Below are 20767 nucleotides of genomic sequence, written 5' to 3' on the forward strand. Positions count from 1 at the left end.
CACATATAGTCTGCACACACATTTCCTCTCTTCCACACACACACTGGGGCATAGCTCGTTAGTCTAATAAAGAGCCATTAGAAGGTTAAATGTGGGTCTCATTAAAGATTAGTCATTTACTACCAAGCATAATAAGACTCTCTTGTGTGATTCTGATAACTGCTCATATTGCTGCAAAAGTGAGGACCACATTCAGCTCGTGCAACGTTAATTTAGCATGGGATAGCCTGGGATTTGGCTTGTCTCCTGCTGAGAGCATAAACACCATGAGAAATGGATACAGTCACTTCCAGTCAGTGTCTGAAGGCTTAAATGTCATTACACGATGGTGTCTTTATGTTGTGGGTGCGCTCTACACACTGTAAATTGTTTGAGATGATTTTGACGAGCAGTGATCCAACGGGCTTAGAAAGGAAGAGCCTTGAGAAGGATAAGCTGTGTGAAGAGGCGTCTAGATTAGCTTGAATGGATTTGGAAGTCCTCATGGAAGCTTGGACTAAAGGCTGTATTGAAATGTCAGAGATAATAATTTCACTTCTCTCGTTTCTGAAGATCCAGCTCCTAATGCCTCTACCATCTGTTTGAGTGCGGAGCAGTGGACGTCCATCAGTGTGAGAGAGGGAGAGGGAGAGAGTTTTGGCGTGCCACAAAGATAGCCTACTTGCTCTTTCCAGCCCTCATCAAACTCTATCTGATCCAAACTGTGCCCTTGTCTTTACTTGGACTCTAATAACATTATTCTCCTGGTCATGGCCACATGAAAAACAGATGAGCATGAGCCATAAAGGGGAAAATCAGTTTTCAAAAAGGAATTACAATATTGGAGCTGCCAATGTTTTGACTTAGTGGATAAAGCCTCCAGGCAACTAGGGTCGGAGGGAGAGAGAGCAAGAAGCTGTGAGAATGTCAAACAGCAGACGGCTTTACCGACTCAAGACATGGATTAACCATCTGAAGCCTTGTTTTAGCAGTTACAGTATTACTGAACAGCCTATCACTAACCTGCAGTGTAACACAAAGTGTCAGCTGCATATCAATTAGAGAGATTCTCCTTCAGAGATACACACAGAGCTGAAAATGAGCGGTTAAACTGGCCGACAGATACACTTCCCCATCTCTGTCTCAATAAATATTTCAGCCAAGCTCAGCTGCATGCAGAAGAAAGATATTTAATGACTTCTGTTCTTCTATTTTTTTTCAAGTCTTTTCTGGGAATGTCTGTTACAGTGAAATTTGCATTTAGAGAAGGCTCACAAACTGTACAGAAAAAAATATGCTTTCTTGGACATGCCAAAATCTCCTCCTGTGAGAGACAATAGGAACTTTTCCTGGCTATTATGTTTGGATTCGTACAATATCCAATGGTTTCATTACCTTAGGAATAGTATTGGTGTCTAATTTCTTAATTAGCCAAGGACAAAAGAGGGCTGGTATTCATTTTGTTTCATTTTCAAATATCACATACAATTATTTCTGTTTTTGCCATTATCATAACTCATTTTGATCGTTTATTTGTTTATAGTGTTTGAATGTTGTAAAAGTGTTAACACAAGCATCAATCTGTTGTTTACTCCCGCTACACAGCCCTGATTTGTCACTGAGTTATTTATCATGTTTCCAATATTTAATGTTTATGATAGCCCGTGTGATGACTGTGTGGTTACGTTCTGTTGTGCACTGTGTACGCCTATAAGTGAGTATGTGTGTGTGTGTGCGTGTGTGTATGTGTGAGACACTCTGTCGCTTCGCTTGCGGGGAGGAAACTTGCTAATTTACTGTCTCTCAAACAGATGTCACATTATGCCTCCAACATTCGCATACACACAAACATACATCACCACCAAAACCATTTACATCTGTCCATATGAGCTTAAATCAGTTGTCGGGGAATCATCAAATTAGTTTCAACTCTGCTGTTTACATGCGAGTCTTTATTAAAGCATCTAACAGGCTTGAAGTCGTTGCACAAACAAGTTCCAGTTTTGTATCTCAATTTATGCATCTTAAACTGAACTGAGAACCTGATGTCATTACAGAGGGAAGTTATTGAATGAATGTGTAATGTCATTTAGTCTGCACCCTAGTGGTAGCTGCTGTAATGCCTCAGAGTGCTCTGCTGCAGAGTGTACATCTCTACAAAAAACAAACAAACAAAAAAAAACCCTCAAAAAACCTTTTGGGCCCTTAATCCATGGGCCATTGTGGACAAACATACATTTTCATTTATGTTAGACATTTTCAGCCACCAGAATTGAAAGAAATCTGCTCATTATTGGAAGTAACAGGTCGTTATTTCAATCACGAAATGGATTTTTCACATTGAGCAACCTAGCATGTCACAGTTGCTAACATATATTGTCAGAAACTACCAAGATCTTATGTTTATGGTGCACTACTGACTCGAAGTGTGTGTGTGTGTGTGTGTGTGTTAGTGTGTGAGTGCGTGTCATGAAGAGTTGGTTTGGCCGAGTGCCATGCAGCTGGAAGCCATCATAGAACCAATTACTTTCTGTCTTTTGCTCTCTCTCTCCCTCTCTTTCTTCCCTTCTTTTTCTCGTTCTCTTCATCTCTCCCTTCTGCTCTCATTTTCTCTGTCTGTCTGATTTTAATTCTGCGGGCCTGTCTCTTTGTGAGCCAAGAGTTAGCTGCACAGTTAACCCCTTTATTTTGCTTTCACTCACATCTTCTCTGCACTACGAGACACTTCTACCACCTAACCACAATCATCTCCAGTCGTGTCTTTCATCCAAATGACTTCGCCCTCCTCGTCATCCTCTTAAATATGTTTTCTTATGGTCTGAATTTCTCCTCACCTTACTTAGCACTTTGGCTCATTGATTCAGATGTGAAATGTTTGTAAACCTACATGTCCTGCCAACACAGTGCACGGACCAATTTACAGTAACAGTTTGAGTTGCATGTCACGAGTGAAGGGCAGCATGAGTGTAAACACTGATTACAGTTTGTGTACTGAATGAATGTGTCACCAGAGAGAGAGAGAGAGAGAGAGAGAGAGAGAGAGAGTGAGAGAGAGGGAGGCAGTGAAGGATGGAGGAAGTGAGAGAGTTAACAGTGTAAACAAATGAGGAGTGTAATGAGGATAAAGCACCGCTGTGAACAAGTGAGCCTTTGTCTTCACTCGTACCTGCTCTCTCTCGCTCTCCTGCTGTCACACACACACACACACACACACACACACACACACACACACACACACACACACACATACATATATAAACTGCTATATCGTGTTTGGGTTTCTGGGAAGTGCAGTTTATTGAATGTTAAAGAAGGGAAACAGAATCCAGCACTTCATCCAGCAAGCGAGCAAGCGAGGCACTTAATGATGTTTTTCAAGTGGCAGTGCCAGAGGGGAGTTTTCTCTCCGTATTCTCTTCCTGTCCATCAGCCAGCTTTTGCAAAACTAATAGGTGAAAAACAATTCACAAAAACAGACTTATTTTATGAAGAGGTTTTATTGTTGCATGGAGAAGAGTATAGTTGGTGGGAATGAGTCTAAATTTAATTCCACTTCCTCATCTTACTTTTCAGTTAGATCCTCTAACATTTACATATTTACACCACACGGTATTCTGTATATAATGTTTGTAACTGTTGCACTTTTTTGCCCTGTTCCGCATTTCTGGTTAGATGCTGCTTAGCTGTATTTTGTATCTCAGTACTTTGTGCAATGACAATAAAGTTGAATCTAATCTAATTTAAATTCACTACAGTAACAAGTTTTCATGTGTAAAACAGATTAAAAGATTTGTTATATGTTTTTGTTAAACATAAAAAACTTGACCAACATAAGTTGGTGCTGCTGTTAGTTTCTACATTCATACAGTTATGAACAGGGAGAGTTGTATCAAGAAACAGTTGAATTCTTCAAATCAGTTTTAGGCTGAGGGTGAAGACAAAAACTCTGCAAATGCCCAGTTCTGTGTCTTAGAGCCTTTATGTCACACATCAACCTCACAGAGAATGAATAGACTTTGTAATGTTTGTATTGTATTAATAAGTATTGTTTGACTAACACAAAGCAGCTCTATGGATGGTGAATGAGTCACTAACTGATGGACTTTTTGCATCTAGACAACATGATCCAATAGATGCATTTATCTAAGCCTATTTATAACTGAAGTATGTACACATCCAGCTCTGGGTTCAAAACAGTATGACAATCTGCTCATTTAGCTACATAAGACTTTATTGTGAAAAAGGTAAAAAGATTGTGATATGATTAATATATAAAGGACATTTCATGTTTTTCATCTTGAGGTGATCAGGGTTGTAACTATCCCCTACATGTGTGTGTTGATTGTATTTGCTACCTTTGTCCTTTACGAATGAAAACACTCCAATAAACATGAAGATATATTACCACATAAAAACTGTTTGTTCTACTGATAAAGATTTGAAAAGCCTTGCCGACATCTGTCCTCTCCAGTGGATGTCAGCATGTTTTAAGAAACTTCCTATATGACAGATTTAATGTTGAAGCTCCTGAGGGAAGCAATGGAGCCAAAACATTTGACCATTTTTGGCCATTTATGTTGACTTTAACAACATGGAAAAAATGCAGGGAATGCAGAAAGTGCTGTGAAATAGTTGTCAACATTGGCTAAGAAAGTTTATTAATAACACTTTACTTTAACACACCTAACTAGCATTTTTAACATTAAATGAGTGGTTTATGACATAATCTAGTTGTAAGCAGATATAGGTTAAAATGTCAACAACTGTAACTGCTCCTGTGGGCTGGTGTATAAACAGATAATAAACGACAATATAGTAAAACACAGTTTACAATATGTCTTCATAGGAGAAGTTATAATTGTTGACAAATGCTGTACATTAATAAACACTTATGTTGTTCTTATATCTACTAATATCTACATTATATTGTGTTATAAACCATTTATTAAATGTTTATATACTGCTTGTAAATGCTATGAGGCTGGGGGTGAGGTGTTTGAGCACACACACATATACACACACACACGAGTCATGTTTCCATCACTTCAGAGGAAACTGACTTACATTCATTTCCTGAAGACTTACCCGAACCATAACGAAATCCTACCTTCACCTTAACCTCAAAGCAAATCTTCACTCTAAAATGAATGATTTAAGTTATGGGGATTTTTTGTTTGTCCCCAAAAGGCCAGTCAATATTTATGTACCCACAACATGAGTAAAACCTGGCACACACACACACACACAGACACACACACACACACCTGAACATTCAGGTTTTCATTAAAAAGAAGGGAATGGTTTGAAACTATAAAACTGCAAGTGATCCTGTAATCTTCATAATCTCACATCTTTTAGATCCCGTAATCCATGTGTACCCTCATCTGCAATTTAATACTTTAATATCACATTAACTGGTCCTGTGTTATCTAATTATTTCAGGCGAATTATGTTTTTAATCTGACCAGTTGTTAACGGCATTGATTTCAGAGGAGAAAGAATAGAATATCAGCTGCTTTATGTAGTATGCTAGAGCAAATACATATGATTATGTAATGCACACATGTAGTTTCTTAAGAATAGAAACTGTATCTTCTACTAATCTTCTTCTGCCATAGAAGTATTCTAATCTTGATTTAGTATTCAGCAAGCATCACCAGCAGTTCACCGTGTCCCTGCAGTATTATCATGTCATCCTGCGTCTGAGTGGGTTCCCTCAGATGCTCCCAGGACGTGAAGTTAGAGAACTCACCAGGCTAAAAAGCAAAGCTTCACTGCCCTCTCTGGTTGAAAGCTTTAAGTCTGTTGCACCTCTGACTGCACCAGACTCAGCAGTGGTTGCATGTGGTCAGAAGTGTGCACCTGTAACCACACCTGACAGTGATGTCACGGTGTACCGAGATGCCCTGAAGTACATTTCTACATCTCTGAAGCAAGGTGAGACGTTAAGTTAAGGTGTTCTGTAGGTTATTGTAGAAGTGAGTGTGTTCACCATCCAGTTTCCTGCGACAATGAAAAGTATTAAGCAGGGAGAGAAAACTCGCCACTTTCACATTATTGCCAGGTTGTTTTAATCCTCATAAAATGTTTATATATAAATAATCCGAGAGGCTGTTTTTCAAGGTTTTGTGTGTTCCTGTTCCATCTTTACACAATGCACTACTCATGTGTGTTGACTCATGTAGATCAAATCCTGGAAGTGCTCCTTTTTTCAGACTGAAAGTTGCAAATGAAAGTGACAGCAGGTTAGCAAAAGACTAAGAAAACAAATGGGACAAGGATCATACAAAGAATGTCTCACTGTGCTGAAAGAGGCCGCTCATTCTGAAAAAGGGGCAAATAGTAACAACTCACATACACACACACACACACACACACACACACACACACAGATGGAGATGTGGCCGGGCGTCGGGCCAGATGCTCCGAGAGAAGGAAACTCACATTCTTGTGATGGGGAGTCATCAAGTATCAGGTTCCATAGACTCTGGCAGAAGCTGGAGCCCCCTCACCACCCACCACCCCATCACACCCACACACACACACACACGCGCACGCATGCACACAGAAACAAACACATAGGGGCATACTTTGTGGCCCCTTCCTTTTTGTGTGTGCATGAGGGTGAGTTGGCTGCATGAAAACACTGAACGGCTGCCTCTTCTAATCTTGTCAGATCTGTTTCTCGGGAAGTAAGGGCAGAAGTGTCTGATCCTGTGTGCGGCTCAGTCTTACTGGTTTTATTTTGTGAGAATTTTGTGTCCAGTCTAAGAGAAATTCAGTCTTTACGTAGTCCTCAGTGAAGACGAAGCTGTCCAGAGCTGAATGGATCCGGAGGAAAGTGCTGGTTTGGTCCAGTGTGAGGCGAGGTCTACAGGTCAAGTGATCATAGAGGAGGAGGAGGAGGAGGAGAGGAGAGAAAAGGAGGAGGAGGAGGAGAGGGAAATAAATGGACACAGCTGATGTGTAATTTCTTAGTTTTCCACCAGATGTCAGCATCAACCTACTGTACTCTACTGCAGACCACTGATGTTGCATGTGGTTGTTGCACAGAAATTTTCCAGACTCTCGGTGTGTCTTGTGACTTTTGCATCAAACTGAGATTTATAAAGCCACAAATAACAGGTTTGGTTCTCTAACAACACAAAGTATCTCTATTGATAATGTTTACATGAAATTACTAATTTTACTTTTAATATCTATGATTACATGACAGTTAATCACTACCATGTAAAGCTATTGAATCACTCCACTCTACTAAAGTGATTCGTCACACCATAAATCAGTAAATCAAGTCAATCTGACGTGAGGTGAGGCACGTACAGTAAGACAGGTGTGGCTTTGAATAAGTAAAACCTGAAGGTTTAATGCTCTTTCAGAAGTTGCTCCACTCAGAGACTCTGCATCAGGACAACTTGTTCCCGGAGGCTGACTCACAAATATGAACGACTTGTCACTCAAGAGCTGTCATAGATGAGCTGAGATGTTACATAATGAATAACAACAAAACATTTTACTGTAGAAATGCCAAAGTGAGGTTCTTTTTAAAAAAAAAAAAAAAACACAAAGATTTAACATAACTGTGACATTTTGATGATAAAATGTTATGTTGTTTCTTGTGTTAGACTTTTTCTTAGACTTTCTCTATCCATGTTAGTGTTAGAAAATTGGAGATTTTGTACTGTTTGCAACACTGACCTGCATTTTGCGTAGAATGGACATCCGACAATGAGTTTGATGTTGTGTTCCCATTTGAGTATATATATATATATATATACATATATACATATATATATATATATATATATATATATATATATATATATATATATATATATAGTAGTATATCTATTTCAGTGAAATATTTTAAGGGGAAATCTACCATATTCACAATCTGACAGTCACTGTTTTGTTTCTGTTTTCTCTTTCTATTAGGTAACCAATGACTACATGTAAATTATGCAATAATATCACAGTGATGATATGCACATGGATGACTAAGTGACATCCACCCAGAGACTAAAAAGGATGGAAAAATAGTCTTCTGGCTAACTGGCACATTTAAAGTGATTTTTATTCGAGTGCACTGCCTCTGTTAATAAAATCAATACAAAAGGAAATATGTGACTACAGCTACAGAACTCACTACATTATCACTACTTAAGCAGTTGAACCATATCGTCTGATAAACGATAACCTGCCATTGACCAGCTGCTTACCTCTGAACTCTTGAACAACCATTCCTGGAAATATCATGGTAAAAGCTGCCACAAATATTTCGCCAGACCAGTTTGTTCTTCATTCCTCTTTTAATGAGTCTTACGAAGTTGTTAGAAATCTTTTTCTGGCCCACACCCTCATGGCTGGGCTATTGCTCTTCTTCCTTCGTCAGTGATGACTAGATGTCTGCAGCATTAATCACTGTTGTTCATCAGCTCTATAACTACGCTGTAATTGTGTTTAATGACTAAATAAACACAAGGAACAAACACACCCTTTGGAGCATCATCATCATCTATAATTTATCTATTGTATAATTCCTATGTATGTGTGTGTGTGTGGGCGTGTGTGGGGGCGCACACGTGTGTGTGTGTGTGTGTGTGCACTATTTCCGATAATGTGACTTGGAAATCATTTGATGAAGACATTTAGTGCAACAGTATAAACAATTATTTTAAATCCCACTACCACCCAGAGAAACATCACTGTGCTCATGTAAAGCTGTGTAAATACTAGAGGTTACAGATTACAGTATGAATGGTTTTGTGTTGTTTTTGCTGTCGTGATCCTGAATGAAAGAACTGGTCTGACACCTGTCGCTGTAGAGGCATGCCACCTTGATAGACATTCAGGACAAACTTTTGCCTCTTAATGCTCCTCTCTGACACAACAAATTACTCATGGTCATGATCAGCGTTGCACTGACCTCTGAATATTGCATTTTTAAATTCCAACACCATTTTGGTCTAAAATTGTGAGCAGGTGCTGGTGTGCAGGTGTTATTCTTGACATTCAGTACATTTTACTGTAATCATGCATTGAGTCATCAGTTTTATAAACGTTAAGCAAGGTGAATGATTCATTCAAAAGCAGGATTGAGCAGGATTGACAGTGTTAGTTTATGACTGGTGACACGCTCACAGTGTGTCAGTCAGTTCATTGTCTTACTAATTGCACTGCAAGACAATGATTGCCTTGATTGTGTCTGTATTTGTACTGGAAAATCTATTTTTAATTAAGAGGTGTACATTATTATTATTATATTTATCTACTTTTCAGGTTAATAATTGTGTTTAGTCTTAACATGCCTTTATTTTCTCTGATTATATATTCATAGATAGAAGATTGATTGTCCTTAAATTGTACCACAATGATATTCTCCTAATTACAGTATTTTCATAGAAATGTTTTATTCATGGCTTTAGTTTTAACATAATGCTACATGGTCAACGCTCAAAAGCACATTGGCTGTCCAACATTAAAGAGTAACTCATCACCAGGTTGGAACTAATCGTTTCGCTGACCTTCCTGGTTGAAGGTTTCAAATCTGTTTCAGGTTGTTGAAACTTTTCACTGGCATGTAGTTGTAGAGTTGAAGATAATTTACCACGGTGCATCTGAAGCTGTGGATGGTCAGGATTACTGAGCTTAAACTTGTTTTCAAGTTTTCAAAGTTTCTTTATTGTTATATCTCCTTACACAAGTATAAGAGAGTAAAAATCTTTGGTTTCAGCTCCTTGACGATGTTGTAAAAAAAAAAAGTTAAAACACTAAAAGCCGGAGTGATAGATGAGAGAATAAACAACCAGAAGAGTGTAAAACATATGAGTGTACGTATGTGAAGTCTGGTGTGCATGTGTCTCACCTATAATATATGGATAAATACCTATATGTGTATGTACATACTGTATATGTGTGTTTATGTATGTGTGTGTCACATCATGCAGGCTGCAGGCCATTAGTGTCCACTGTTCATAAGCTTGGTGACCTGGTGGTAAACGCTGTCCCAGAGCCTGCTGGTCTTGGCCTTGAGGCTCTGGTACTGCTTGCCAGACTGTAGCAGCTGAAACAGTACATGGTTGGGGGGGGCTGGGGTCTTTAATAATCCGGTGGGCCTTCCTGGCACACCGCCTGTTGTACATATCCTGGTTAGAGGGAAGCTCACATTCGCTTCCCTCTGCAGTGCTTTGTGGTGGAGTGCAGTGCAGTTACTATACCAGGTGGTGATACATCCAGAGAGGGTGCTGTCAGTGCTTCTGTAAAAACTCCTGTAGAACCTTGGACCCCATACTGAACTTCTTCAGTCGTCTGAGGTGAAAAGACTGTTGCTGTGCCTTCACCACATGGCTGGCGTGCTCGTCCCAGGTGAGGTCCTCAGTGATGTGGACGCCAAGGAACTTGAAGCTGCTGACTCTCTCCACAGTAGACCCTCTCTCCTTCCTGTGGTTTACGATCAGCTCTTTGGTCTTGTCGACGTAGAGAGAGAGAGAGAGAGAGATCATCTTGAGTTAATATATTCTCCTGTAAACAGGTTTCTAATAGTTGCACTGAAGCTACTCTTATGCTTTCATCTGTGGTGTTTTATGAGCTGCCAGTTTCACACGCTCTAAGCACTTGTGCTGTAGTTCTCTGATTGTGCTTTTAGCTTTTTATTTGAGAGGGTTGGACTGCATGGCTCTTGTTCCTATTGTAAGTCATTGTTATTAAAAAATTCTTCATCAGTTCTGCAGATGAAGCAGAGTCTTTTGAAATTTGGCGCTCCTCTGTCCACACTGCTGCTGCAATTAATGAATATTTTAATTGGTAATGAATCTACCAATTATTTTCTCAGTTAATTGATTAATTATCTATGAAGCCTTACAGTAGTTCAGACAAACACTGAAGTCAGTTATAGTCACATGCTCCATACAACCTCCAATCAGTTATGTCCACGTCCTACTTCTATTGATAGGCGCTCATTCAGTCTGCCTACAACAACGCTGAGTTCTGCCCTCACTGCCACCTCTTCCTGTAACTGAACATGTGTTAAATGTTCATAAAATGTTGTGTCTCTCAGGATCTGCTGGGGGGAGCTTGTGAGCTCATGGACAGTCTGTGTCAAAATTGCTCAGATTTGTTCCAGGGCATCACATGAACAAAACTAAAATGCATGTTACAGTAAATTGTTGAATAAAAAAAATCTTGACGTGAGTGTTTGTGAAATTCTGTAAGTTGTCAGAAAATGTTTTTTAAAAATACCCATCACAATTTCCTTCCTTTTCCAAGGTGTCCAAGATTTTCTGCAGGTGTTAAGTTACTATTTATGTACTGTGGTCAGAGACGTCCAATATGAGATGGCTCAGAGGGTTTGACATTGAACTTTGATATTTGGAGCCCGTGGCCTCTCAAGTGTTAGACTGTAGGAGAGGGATCAGGTCCCTGAGTACAGAGTTTGACTTTGCGGTTTTTCACTCAAACTAGAGTTTTGCAACAAACACCTGCGACAACTCAAGAAAATGTGCAAACCCAGATTTCACCTGACCTCATCTTCACCTCATGTGTGGTAAGGAATGTCGGAGCAGGAGGAAACTTGGGTGTGGCAACGATTATCACTGCTGAGCGCCTGTGATTGCTGTCAAGGATGAGCAGGGGAAACAAAGAGGTGGATGAGAGAGAGAGGTGGAGTGTAGAGAAGAGGTGGGTTTTTCTGATGCTATAAAAGCCCAGTGTAAGTCTCCGGAGTACAGCTTGAGAGAAGCTGACAAACCATACAGCCTGTGTCCATTCTGAGACATATGCCTGGATCACATTGCACAAAGGTAGGAGAACTTGCAACTATTTGCCAAAGTCCAGCAGGACAGTAAACTACGAATAAACTGTAGTTAATGGGTGCCTGTTTATTTGTATAGAAGGCTGTAGGTATAATGTTAAAAGCTTGTAGGTTTAATATGATTATTCCTTTATCTGAAAGCATTGATTTTGATGGATGATTCATTAAAAAATTAAAAAATTAGCTCAAATCATGGTGGCACAATACAGCCAAGTAATTACATTATATTAAAATGCTGCCTGTTGGTTTTGGCTTCACCTTCTCTCCACTGTAATAGAGCCACATTAAAATAACATATTTTAACACATATTCAATGCATAAATACATTTTTCTTAATACATGAGATTATGTCACATTTGTTTTTCATACAGGTTGATAAATTGAAGCTGAAGAAGACTGAGTGTGCTGCTGAGTGACACCTTTGTTTCTCTCCTCTCAGGATATTCAGAAGAATATCAACTGTTCCGCTTCTGCTCCACTGCCCTCTAACTCTCCTGCCACCACCCTCACCGTACGTCAGCACTCCCATATCAGATGTACGGCATAAATTAGATACTGTGTGTATTTTTACATGATTCAAACAGTCCTTGTAATTTCTTGTTGCTCCAGGAACTCCAGCCACTGATGGCGCACCCTGACCTGCAATCTGAGAATGACAAGCCCCAGATGGACAAGAAGGACTCTGCGCAGCCTGCAGGACGCACAAACCTGCAGAAGGCCAGGGCTTGCTTCCTAAAGGGAGTCTCCTACTTCTCTGGAGACATGGAGGTGTTTGGAAAATGGATGCAAAGTAAGTTAACTGATAACTCTCCTTGATAAACAAGCTCAGTAGTACACTGGAAATGGCATCATTATAAAATGGCATGATATCACACGGGTACATCTGTGTTAGGGATGAGTAGCTACATCACACACACTCACTCTATCTATGAAAAATATGCTGCATACTGGATCCCTACACTGCTCTTTGTGCTAAACAGTGTTTCAAATTTTAGTCCATATGCAAATTAGATGCATAATTTTACTGTCAAATGATCAATTACCCCACCCTGATTTCAATTATGCAATTAGTATCTGAAAAGAGACACCAGAAGGAATTTAAATAACAGGGAAGTACTGCATTTACCATATGATATTTATTATGTAACACTGAAAAACTAATTGACATTGTGCCAGGTTATAGAAAATGTATCAGTCTGAAAAAAACATGCAACATGTGCCATGTGAATATTTTCTAATATGGGTTCTGTCTCCTGGCTCTACTTCACACTGTGTGTCTTTTGATAGTCTTTAAAGAGCAAGTTTTGCTCACAGTCAAATAAATTCACCTTCATTTGAGAAGCCAACCAGGATTGTTTCATTTTTGTCCCTGGCTACACAACTGTGAGCCAGGGAAGGACCTAAACCTGCCTCACATTCACTGCTGGAAGCCTATTACACAGCTCTGGGAAAATGTCAACACACTCTCTGTTCTCTCTTTCCATCAATCCAGAACAGTTTATCTTGCTGCAGATACTGGACTGGGTTCTGCGTGGAGCTGCCCAGGTGATGTTTGTCAACAACCCTCTAAGTGGCCTCATCATTTTTGCCGGCCTCATCCTGCAGAACTACTGGTGGGCCCTCAATGGCTTTGTGGGCACACTCTTTGCCACAATTTCTGCCCTCATTCTGCAACAGAACAGGTTTGAGCACTCATTTATTTTTTGACTATAGTGATGCTACAGATTGCATTGAAATATTATGTTACTGTTTTTAGAAGAAGCTAGGTTTTTCATTTACATGTGTCATACAAGTCCACAAGATCCCCATTGTTTTTTTTTTTAACTTGCTGTCAATCACAACAACAATAGGCTGCTTTAGTTAGTCAGCTGCTGACTGTGCTGATATGAATCATGACAACTATAAACAGAACAGGATGATTTCCTTCTAACAGTAGAAGGTGAACTGGTTACATAACATGCACCACGGTGTTGAGCAACAGGAAAATAATTAATTAAATCAAATTATTCCCTACAGGGGTGCAATAGCTGCAGGGCTGTACGGATACAACGGCATCCTGGTGGGCCTGCTGATGGCTGTGTTCTCCAATGCAGGAGACTGGTACTGGTGGCTTCTGCTACCCAACATCTTCATGTCTATGATGTGGTAAGCAGCTAGATTGACTAATGGTAAAATGTTAGATTCATAACGTATCAGAAATTAGAATTAGATGTAAGAAAGTATGATAACCTAACCATGATACCTCAGATGAGTTTAAAGACAAATTGTTACAACTATTTAAATTCAAAGTTCATTACCCTGACCTCAGCCAATCTTTGCTTATTTCAGTCAGTCAATAGTCAACTGGTTGTCTATGGGCTCAGATTAGGGTCATAAGAATTGTAGCTGTATTACAAATATCTGAACAAATAGATTTAATTTTTGAATATGTAAGGAGATCTGAAGCTGTGCATGACATTTTGTGAACAAATGAAAAAAAACAACAATTTAACATAATGGTTGGTGATGGTTAACTAGACATTTAAGTCACATTTTTACTGAAATAAGTTCAGAGGCTGTTCAGTTGGTGCATGCTTTCAGTTCCTTCAGTGGATATGCCCCCATTGTTTCAGAGCATCTCCACTGACTATTCAGGAGGAAGCGCCAAATGTGGGACATAAGTATTTGTACTCATAGATTTGATTTTTAGCTCTAAACTTGGGATTCACACATACATTTGAGTTCTGTGTGAATTTTTTTTTTATCCACAAACAGAAAGATGTGTAACTGCAAACCTTTGTGCAAATCTTTTTCATTTGTTCACAAAGTTGTGGATTCAAAAATTAAATCTACACATTCAAACATTTGAATTCATTTGATCAAAACATTTTTACACATTCACACATTTGAACATGCACACATCCAGACATGGTGATACAGCTACAATACTTATGACCCTAATTTGAGCCCATAGTTGAAAGTATCACTGGCGTCTCTGGTGCTAGTTGGTATGTTTAATCATAAGAGCTGAACATTGTGCAAAAGCAACTCTGAATGTGATTGAGATATTAGCATACACTGTAATAAATGTACATACATATTTGTGTGTGTTAGGAGTGAATTAAATCTAAACATGGGAATGTTGTATCCTTACTTTTCAGCCCGATCGTGTCCAGTGCCCTGGCATCTATTAACAGTCGGTGGGATCTGCCAGTGTTCACGCTGCCCTTCAATATCCTGGTGTGTCTCCACATGGTGGCCACCGGCCACTACAACCACCACTTCCCCCAAGTCCTCATTCAACCTCGCTCGGAGCTGCCCAACATCACATGGGCTGAGATTGATGTAGCCAAGGTCAGTGACAGGCCATGTTTTGTGATGACGAAACTCTCCTTACATATACCTCAATGTGAGCTGGTGTCAAGTGTTTTTATCTTGCCCCTATGACATTTGATGATGAATTATTTAGGCTAATCCAGATCTGACAGATTCCTCAACTTCTGACCCAGTAGTAATGCGACAAAAAAAAAATTCTGTAGGAGCATAAAGCCCTGCACACCCACACTGGTGTTTTCTGTTATTCTGGTTCCAAGACCTCTCCTCAGGTTAAAGTAAGTTGAGCTATGTTGTTGTAAGCTATTTTATGCATCAAAGCTAGCAGGAGAGTCAGGGAGAAGTCAATCAAACACAATACACACCCACACAGCTGTGGGGAAGAGGTCTAGGAAGAGGCAACATAACTGACACCTGTGAGGGTGTACATCATGCTTTCTTGTGCACCTGCAGTTATGTTTAACCTTTCTGTCTGTGTCTCTTTAGCTATTCATGTCAGTGCCTGTGGGGATAGGTCAAGTCTATGGCTGCGACAACCCTTGGACAGGAGGAATCTTCATCATCTCACTCTTCATCTCCTCCCCTATCACCTGTGCTCATGCTGTCCTGGGATCTGCAGTTGGCATGGTTTCTGGTAAGAAGACTAAACAATACCCACATCAATACATGCTTACATGCTTACAGAATGATTTCAAGCCACAATCACAATGTCCCAACTCCAAGATGACCCTAAAAACTTACTTTAAAATATGCAAAATAACAGGGGGGGTCATTATTTATGAAGATAGTCCAAACTTATACTGAACATGGCGCTTCTGTGATAGCTGTGATTTATCTTTGTGTGTGTTTGTTTTGCAGGCCTGGCTCTGTCAGCTCCATTTGGAGACATCTACTTTGGTCTATGGGGATACAACTGTGTGTTAGCCTGCATTGCCATCGGAGGAATGTTTTACGCTCTCACCTGGCAGGTGCACCTGCTTGCCATCACATGCGGTGAGTAGACATGCAGGAGATGAAAACATTATCTAAAATTCCATCTAATACAGACATGATGGTCACATGATGTGTAACCATGGCATAGAGCAGCCAGATATTTGTAATCTACAATCTCATGTAATGGTCTCCTCTTCTCTCCTGCAGCTTTTTTCTGTGCATACCTCGGCTCAGCCATTGCCAACATCATGTCCAGGGTAAGTACACATTTTCTCTCGATCCTACTCATAATTTAGCCCACAAAAACCACACACCACTAACTAGGATATAATATGCTTTTTGTCTACAGTTTGGTCTGCCAGCCTGCACCTGGCCTTTCTGTCTCTCTGCCCTCACTTTTCTCCTCATCACCACGGAGACCAATAAGATCTTTAAGCTGCCGCTCTCCAAAGTCACCTACCCCGAGAAAAACCTGGGCTTCTTCTGGAAACTGAAGAAGCAGGAGAAAATGGAGAAGGCGGAGAAAGAGAAGAAAGAGAAGGATGAGCAGCAGAGGGCCATCGAAGAAGAAGTGATACTGAGCGAGAAAGAACAACTGAGGTTGGAGCTTGAAAGAATGGAAGAAGGCAAAGTAACGAGTGAGGCATCAGAGGGTAAAAATGACGAGATACAAATCAAAGACCATGTACTAGACATGGAACAACAAGGTACTGAAGAAGAAACCAGACAAAAAAATCTAACCGAGGTCACTGTTGCTGATAATGTTTAAAACTAAACCTATGCAAAGATGGAAAAAGAGAGAGAGAGATGATATGCTTAAATGTATGAAGGATGTAAATGAGTGTATTTTACTATAAGTTGAAAACCTATGCTGGTGCTCCTTTCTGAGTCCAATGGTTTAATGGAATGAATGGATAATGTGTTGCACTAGTTTGTTCTGTAATATTGTTGGCTGGACCAACCCAAGAAACAGAATTGTCCGTGACTGACTGAGTCACTGGCTGTGTCCAAAATCTCTCCCTCATTCACTTTGTCCATTGTCGAATTTTTGAGGGTACTATATAGTGGATATATTTATACACTCAGCATTTGGACACTCAAATAAAATGGCGGAGGCTGGAACGCACTATATAGTAAATAGGGAGTGACTTTGGACACAGCAAGTGATTCACTGACTGAGTGATGAAATTACACCATTGGTCGGAAGGCCGAGTGTTAGAGTTTCCCCATTGGCCGTTGCCCTTTCAAAATGATTATATCATCAGGTGGTGTTTACAGTCATGTCCATGGGCACTCAGCCTCAGCAGGACTGAGCGCTGCAGCCCTTAGCGTAGTTCACTCTCTGCAGGACTGAGAGTGAGCGCAGCCCTGAAGTAAGATTTAAAACACACATTTCCCGATGACACTCACAGGAGCACCAACTCGCGGAAAGTCCGCAGATACAGTCGTGTTTCACATGTGTGCACTAGTAAACAGGGTGCTATAGGACTGTTAATATGTCACTTTTTTAAGTTTTAATATATTTTTTATTTGTGAATCATCTTACTGTCAATTTCTGCATGTTTTATGCATCTAGTGTTCATAGTTAATAAAATAAAAGCATTATAACAAATACATTTATGAATGCAAACTTTACACACATGAAACACACTGTATTGAGATCATTTACATTTAGCATTTATGATTAACTCAATAGTTTCTGTTTTAAAGCTATTTTTTTGGGTTGTGGGTAAGACAAATAATATATAAAATATATGAAAAATAGCCTGAATCTTAACTCAAGCCTTCTTACAACAGCATTATGTAGTCTACACCAAAAATCTGGTGCAATGTATTTTAAGTATTTTTAATATTTCTCACCTTGAGTTATAACTATTACATGAAAAGTGCTATGCAAATAAATAAACTTAAACTTACATAAAAACAAACATCTTAAAAATGCTGGCGATGCCTGATGGTAACCAGGCGACATACAAATTGAAAGCCCTCTAGCGTTTCATACATGGTCCAGCCATATACTAAGTTTTGACTTTGTCCTGTTTATGTATCTATTAAATGTGTATTTTTTATTAATAAATTATTTTATAATAATACATCTTGTCAATGTTGATTTATTTAAAGTTGCCTGAAAGCATTTATTCAAAGTCTAATAAGAAATAATTGCATGAGGAGCTATTTTGCTTGAGAAAAACTGTCCTAGGGTAAAAGTTGCCCTTCCAAAGCTCTTCCAGCACAACTCCATGACATCCAACCAGGGACACTGGCATTAGCCCAGTGGGCAGGACCATAACAGGTGCATTGACCATCCCAATTGCCATCTGGGTAGCAGAGAGGTATAAGTAGTAACAACCTAGTCTATGGTGATTCGTGGAGGAATCAGGATCCTGGATATAGCCTTCATCATTGGAGTGGTCACCATATTTGTAACCATCCAACCCAGGTCATCAAATCAGCAGCGTGTAATTAAATTAGACAAGAAGACAAAAGAACTATGAGATGCCTTTTAGATGCATTGTGGATGTAATTATAATTACTGTTTGATTTTGCACCAATTTGGAAGACATTGGTGTTCCCTCAGCCATGTGAAAGGCTGCACAGTGGAACGTGGCCCCAAAAATCTACTTTCTTTACCTCTATGACGCAGTGATTCTACTGAAGCTATGGGTAAGAGGTAACCAGCAGCCTGTTTTTGGCACGTACTATGTGTCAAAGCCAAAGTTAAGAATATCAAAACCAATACTAAAATCAAACCCTGTCAGAATGCTGAAATGTTATAACCCTAAACCTCACTAAGAACAGCATTATTCCCTCTTTGGCTTGGTTTAACTTAGTTTAAAGGAGTAGTTTGACATTTTGGAAAGTACACTTGTTCACTTTCTTGTCATGAGTTCGATGAGAAGATTGCATTTCAATATGAAGCCAGCAAGTGGTTACCTTCGCTAACCATAAAGAGAGAAAACAGCTAGTCTGGCTCTGTCCATGATTAAAATTAATCCACTGATACCAACACCTCTAAAGCACAAATTAACATGAACAAAAACAAAAGTATAAAATCAACAAGTCATCGTTCTAAGGAGGGTTACGTGTCAGACTATTTATTCGCTCGGAACAGTAATTAAAGTTAATGTTGCACCAGCAAAGACTCCAGGAACCAGTCTAGCTGCTTCCAGTCTTATAATGCTAAACTAAACTGGCTGTTGGCTGCAGCAACATATTTACCCTACAGACATGAGAGTGATATTAATCTCCTTATCTAACTCTCGCCATGACAGAGAATAAGCATATTGACTTGACCTATTCTTTTAACATATACGTTTTTTTACCCTCTTTTATGTGGTGGTAAAACATCAAATACAGTAAGTTTTGGTTGGTTGGTTTACAACAACTTGTTCAAGGTAAAGAACTATTCATCACCATATATAGGCCTAGATGATAGATAAATATAGATTTATAGGGGATTAGTCATTTGAATTTGTAGTGAGGCTCTAAATGTGAGTACAACAATCATCAGAACATCTTTGCTGCAGAGGTGTTCCTAGTGCTGCGGTTGTTTCTCCAATCCTGCAGTTTTGAGTGCATGTATATTCCTCACAAGCAGTTGTACAAAGATTAAGTTAGAGATATATTATAGTTTATATTGTAGATTGTATCAGAGTGTAATATAGAGTTGGCATGGCTCAGTTTTTATCATGATAATGCTAGTGTTCTTTAAATTGTGTTTTTGGATGCGTATAGTTGTAACTCATGGTATAAATTATGGCCTCTAACATGCAATAATTTGTTGATTTTCTTTCTTTAAACCTCTCAGAGAAGTGCACTAACATGTGGTTCCTGTATGGTAGAGCCTACAATAAAACACTTAGCCTATATGTTGCACAGCAGTGGCAGACTCAGTCTGTCTGAGGGGTGAAAAAATATAAAGGACATCTGATACATTCATTGGGCCCCTATCAGCAGAGAACAATGATGCATGATGAATGATGCATGTGTAATTAAGATTAATATTTTATAGGTTGATTCAGAATATAAGGAAAACAACACCTCTGTATTAAAATGGGTTTACTTTTTAAACATTTATTTTGCAAACATCTCTGTAATAAAATACAGAAAATGGGTGATATTTTAAATGTTTATTTCTCAAACACATCTGTAGTAAAAACATGGAAACTATTAACAGTTTGAGAATCAGCTGTTATGAGCAGTCCTGTCAGGGAAGTGAGAAGGAAGATTGGTGAAATAAAAGGGGAATCCTTTTGGCCATGAGTTTGTAAATGTTTATGACCTCGTTATGCTCAATTAGGATGCCTCTCAATGGACAACAGAACATCTGATCTTCTCCACATCTGTAATGCTAATCTCCCTCTCTACACTTGCAAATTAATCCAAGCTACAGGACTGTAAACACATTTTGAGAAAATACTCTAATGATTTCCTTAAAGATTTTACTACACCACGGCTTCGATCCAAGTTTGTACCAAATACTTAGTATAGAGATGGCTACGTATGTATCTAGCAAGCTAGTTACTATGCATCTTGCATATTGTTTAGCATGTTATACAGCTTTGGACAGGCCTAAATATAAAACCAAAAATAGAAAATACAGTCTGCATACACCAGTGATTCATCCTAATAATATTTATTTGCCTTGTTATGTGATCTACCTCACAAACTGTAGTAGGATCAAGGTTACAGCTTAGACTGAAAACCCTGAAATGAAACAGAGCTCTTTGTAAA

General features: G+C 39.2%; 1 protein-coding gene across 2 annotated transcripts; it reads left to right on the forward strand.

The window, feature by feature from the left end:
- The first annotated feature begins 9704 nt into the window (after positions 1-9704).
- Positions 9705-18126, forward strand: slc14a2 (solute carrier family 14 member 2). 2 transcript variants are annotated; one of them, XM_067608754.1, is made up of 11 exons: positions 9705-10344; positions 11440-11777; positions 12228-12299; positions 12398-12578; positions 13281-13470; positions 13805-13933; positions 14929-15121; positions 15587-15734; positions 15959-16093; positions 16241-16290; positions 16383-18126. In XM_067608754.1, exons 2-11 carry the CDS (start codon positions 11754-11756, stop codon positions 16800-16802), a joined length of 1542 nt encoding a protein of 513 aa, XP_067464855.1. In that variant the 5' UTR covers positions 9705-10344; positions 11440-11753; the 3' UTR covers positions 16803-18126. The 2 variants fall into 2 exon arrangements, with proteins under 2 accessions (XP_067464855.1, XP_067464865.1); XM_067608764.1 differs by lacking the exon at positions 9705-10344 and having other exon boundaries at positions 10438-11777; positions 12160-12299.
- The last annotated feature ends 2641 nt before the right edge of the window (positions 18127-20767 follow it).

This window comes from Thunnus thynnus, chromosome 2, assembly GCF_963924715.1.
Source record: "Thunnus thynnus chromosome 2, fThuThy2.1, whole genome shotgun sequence".
Lineage (NCBI taxonomy): Eukaryota > Metazoa > Chordata > Actinopteri > Scombriformes > Scombridae > Thunnus > Thunnus thynnus.